General features: G+C 65.8%; 1 protein-coding gene across 1 annotated transcript; it reads right to left on the bottom strand.

Annotated features, from left to right (window-relative positions):
• Positions 1–48: 48 nt before the first annotated feature.
• On the bottom strand, positions 49–2,102 carry RDH8 (retinol dehydrogenase 8 (all-trans); the record flags this gene model as incomplete). The annotated part of the gene is made up of 6 exons (XM_009993305.1): positions 49–279; positions 776–959; positions 1,038–1,131; positions 1,213–1,392; positions 1,771–1,932; positions 2,018–2,102. Coding segments are annotated over 6 exons (936 nt in total), but the record flags the coding sequence as incomplete, so codon positions are not given.
• Positions 2,103–2,105: the final 3 nt, after the last annotated feature.

Raw genomic sequence — 2,105 nt, forward strand, 5'->3', positions numbered from 1 at the left:
CCCCCCACCCTGGAGCTGCCCCCGAGGTGAGCCTGGTGCCGGGGCGGGCTATTTGAAGCCCAGCAGCCGGACACCTGCCTTCACCTTCTGGGCCTTCCAGCGCAGCAGGCGGATGGCGCGCAGGCTGAGCCGCAGCACCGCGCCGGACCTGATGTAGAAGGCGGCGGTGACCAGGGCGCCGCTGGGGTCCGCGTGCTTCAGCGCAGCCAGCGGGGTGTAGGCCACGTTGGTCTGGTGCCGGAAGGGCGGCCGGGCCGCCTCGATCACCCGCAGCGTGTGCTGCACGTGGGGACACCACTGTCCCTTCCCTGGCCCATCCCCTTTCCATCCAGTCTCCATCCAATCCTATCCACAACCACATTCCCATCCCATCCCAGCCCCTTCCCATCCTATCCCTATCTCTATCCCCATTCCCATCCCATTTAATCTCCTTCCCATCCCCAACCCCTTCCCATCCCCAACCCTTTCCTATCCCATCTCTGATCCATCCCATTCCAACTCCTTCTCAACCCCTTCCCATCCCCAACTCCTTCCTATCCCATCTCTGTCCCATCCCCATCCCTATTCCCAACTTGGCTCAGCTCCATCAGGGTGGAGCTTGGGGGAAAGGAGCTGATGGCTTCAGCCCCCTCCCCACTGCAGGCCAGGGCTTCCTGCTTCTCATTAGGGCTAATTGAGGCTTCCCCAGACAGCCCAGCCAGGGGCTGCCGGAGGGTTGGGGCAGTTTGAAAGGGGACAGACCCAGACCAGAGGGGGCCACCCGCCTGCTCGTCACCTCTGCAATGTCCTCGGGGGTCTGGCCCAGGCTGGCAAAGACGTCCCTGGAGTTCCTCAGGTAGAGGTTGGTGAAGATCTCAGCTGTCTCAGGGTCGGTCCGTGAGTAGTCGGCACGTTCAGCTTCCTCGTACAGCTTCGTTTCAAACTCTGTCACCACTGGCCCTGGCTCCACCAGGCTGATCCTGCCCAGGGATGGGGCGCTGGGGACCCTGGGCCCCCCAGAGCCCCTGCCCCCCCCGCCCCCAGCCCCCGGCACTCACGCCACGTTGAAGCGCAGCGCCTGCACCACCAGGCTCTCACAGAAACCCTCCACCGCGAACTTGGAGGCCGCGTAGATGTCATTGAAGACGATGCCTGGATGGGCGGGGAGGTCCCAATCAGGGCTGGGCGCGGGGGGGGGTTCTGGTCCCACTGGGGTACCCCATTCACCCCTACCCTGCAGGCCCATGATGCTGCTGATGACAACGATGTGGCCCCCGCGGCGGCGCTTCATGTCGGGCAGCACCTCCTTGACCAGGCGGACCAGGCCGAAGAAGTTGGTGTCCATGAGGTTCTTCATGGCCTCCAGGCTCTGGCACTCCAGGGGACCCGCCATCCCCACCCCAGCGTTGCTGACTGTGGGCACGGGGCATCAGGGGGACCACCCCTGCACAGGGGGGTCCTGTGCCCAGTGCTTGGAGGGTGCCCAGCATGGGGTGGCCTGGCTGTGGAGGGTCCCTGACACATGGGGACTTCCCAGCACAGAGGGTCCCTGGTGTAGGATGGCATGGAGGGTCTCTGGCACATGGGACCGGGTGTTCCCTTACACATGAGGTGTCCCTGGCACAGTGTCCCCAGCACTGTGTGCACAGGGTGTCTCCAGCATGGGACGTGCTTGGCAGTGCAGGGTTCACCCCTGCTGCACTTGGTGACCCCAGCATAGGGTGTCCCCAGCTCGGAGGATCCCTGGCAGAGGGCACCGAGGGCCGTCGAGAGGGGGTTACTGGGGCTCACCCAGGACATGAACGTGGCGCCCGGGGATGCTGTCGAGGCAGGCGCGGATGGAGGCCTCGTCACACACGTCCAGCTTCTTGATCTCCAGCGTCCGGCCCAGCGCCGGCCCCGCTGCCGCCGCCAGCGCCCCGCTCCTGCCCACGTTCCTCATGGTGGCAATGACTGGGGGCAGAGGGGGCTCAGCCCGGCACACCCGGCAGGGGGTGTCTCCCCTGGGAATGGGGGGGGGTTCCCCCACCCCACTCACCTCGGAAGCGGCGCTGCTTGTCCCGCGCCAGCCGGACGGCCAAGGCCAGCCCGATCCCGGAGGAGCAGCCGGGGATCACAACTGTCTT

The sequence above is a fragment of the Chaetura pelagica genome, unplaced genomic scaffold (assembly GCF_000747805.2).
Source record: "Chaetura pelagica isolate M959 unplaced genomic scaffold, ChaPel_1.0 scaffold1160, whole genome shotgun sequence".
NCBI classification, from domain to species: domain Eukaryota; kingdom Metazoa; phylum Chordata; class Aves; order Apodiformes; family Apodidae; genus Chaetura; species Chaetura pelagica.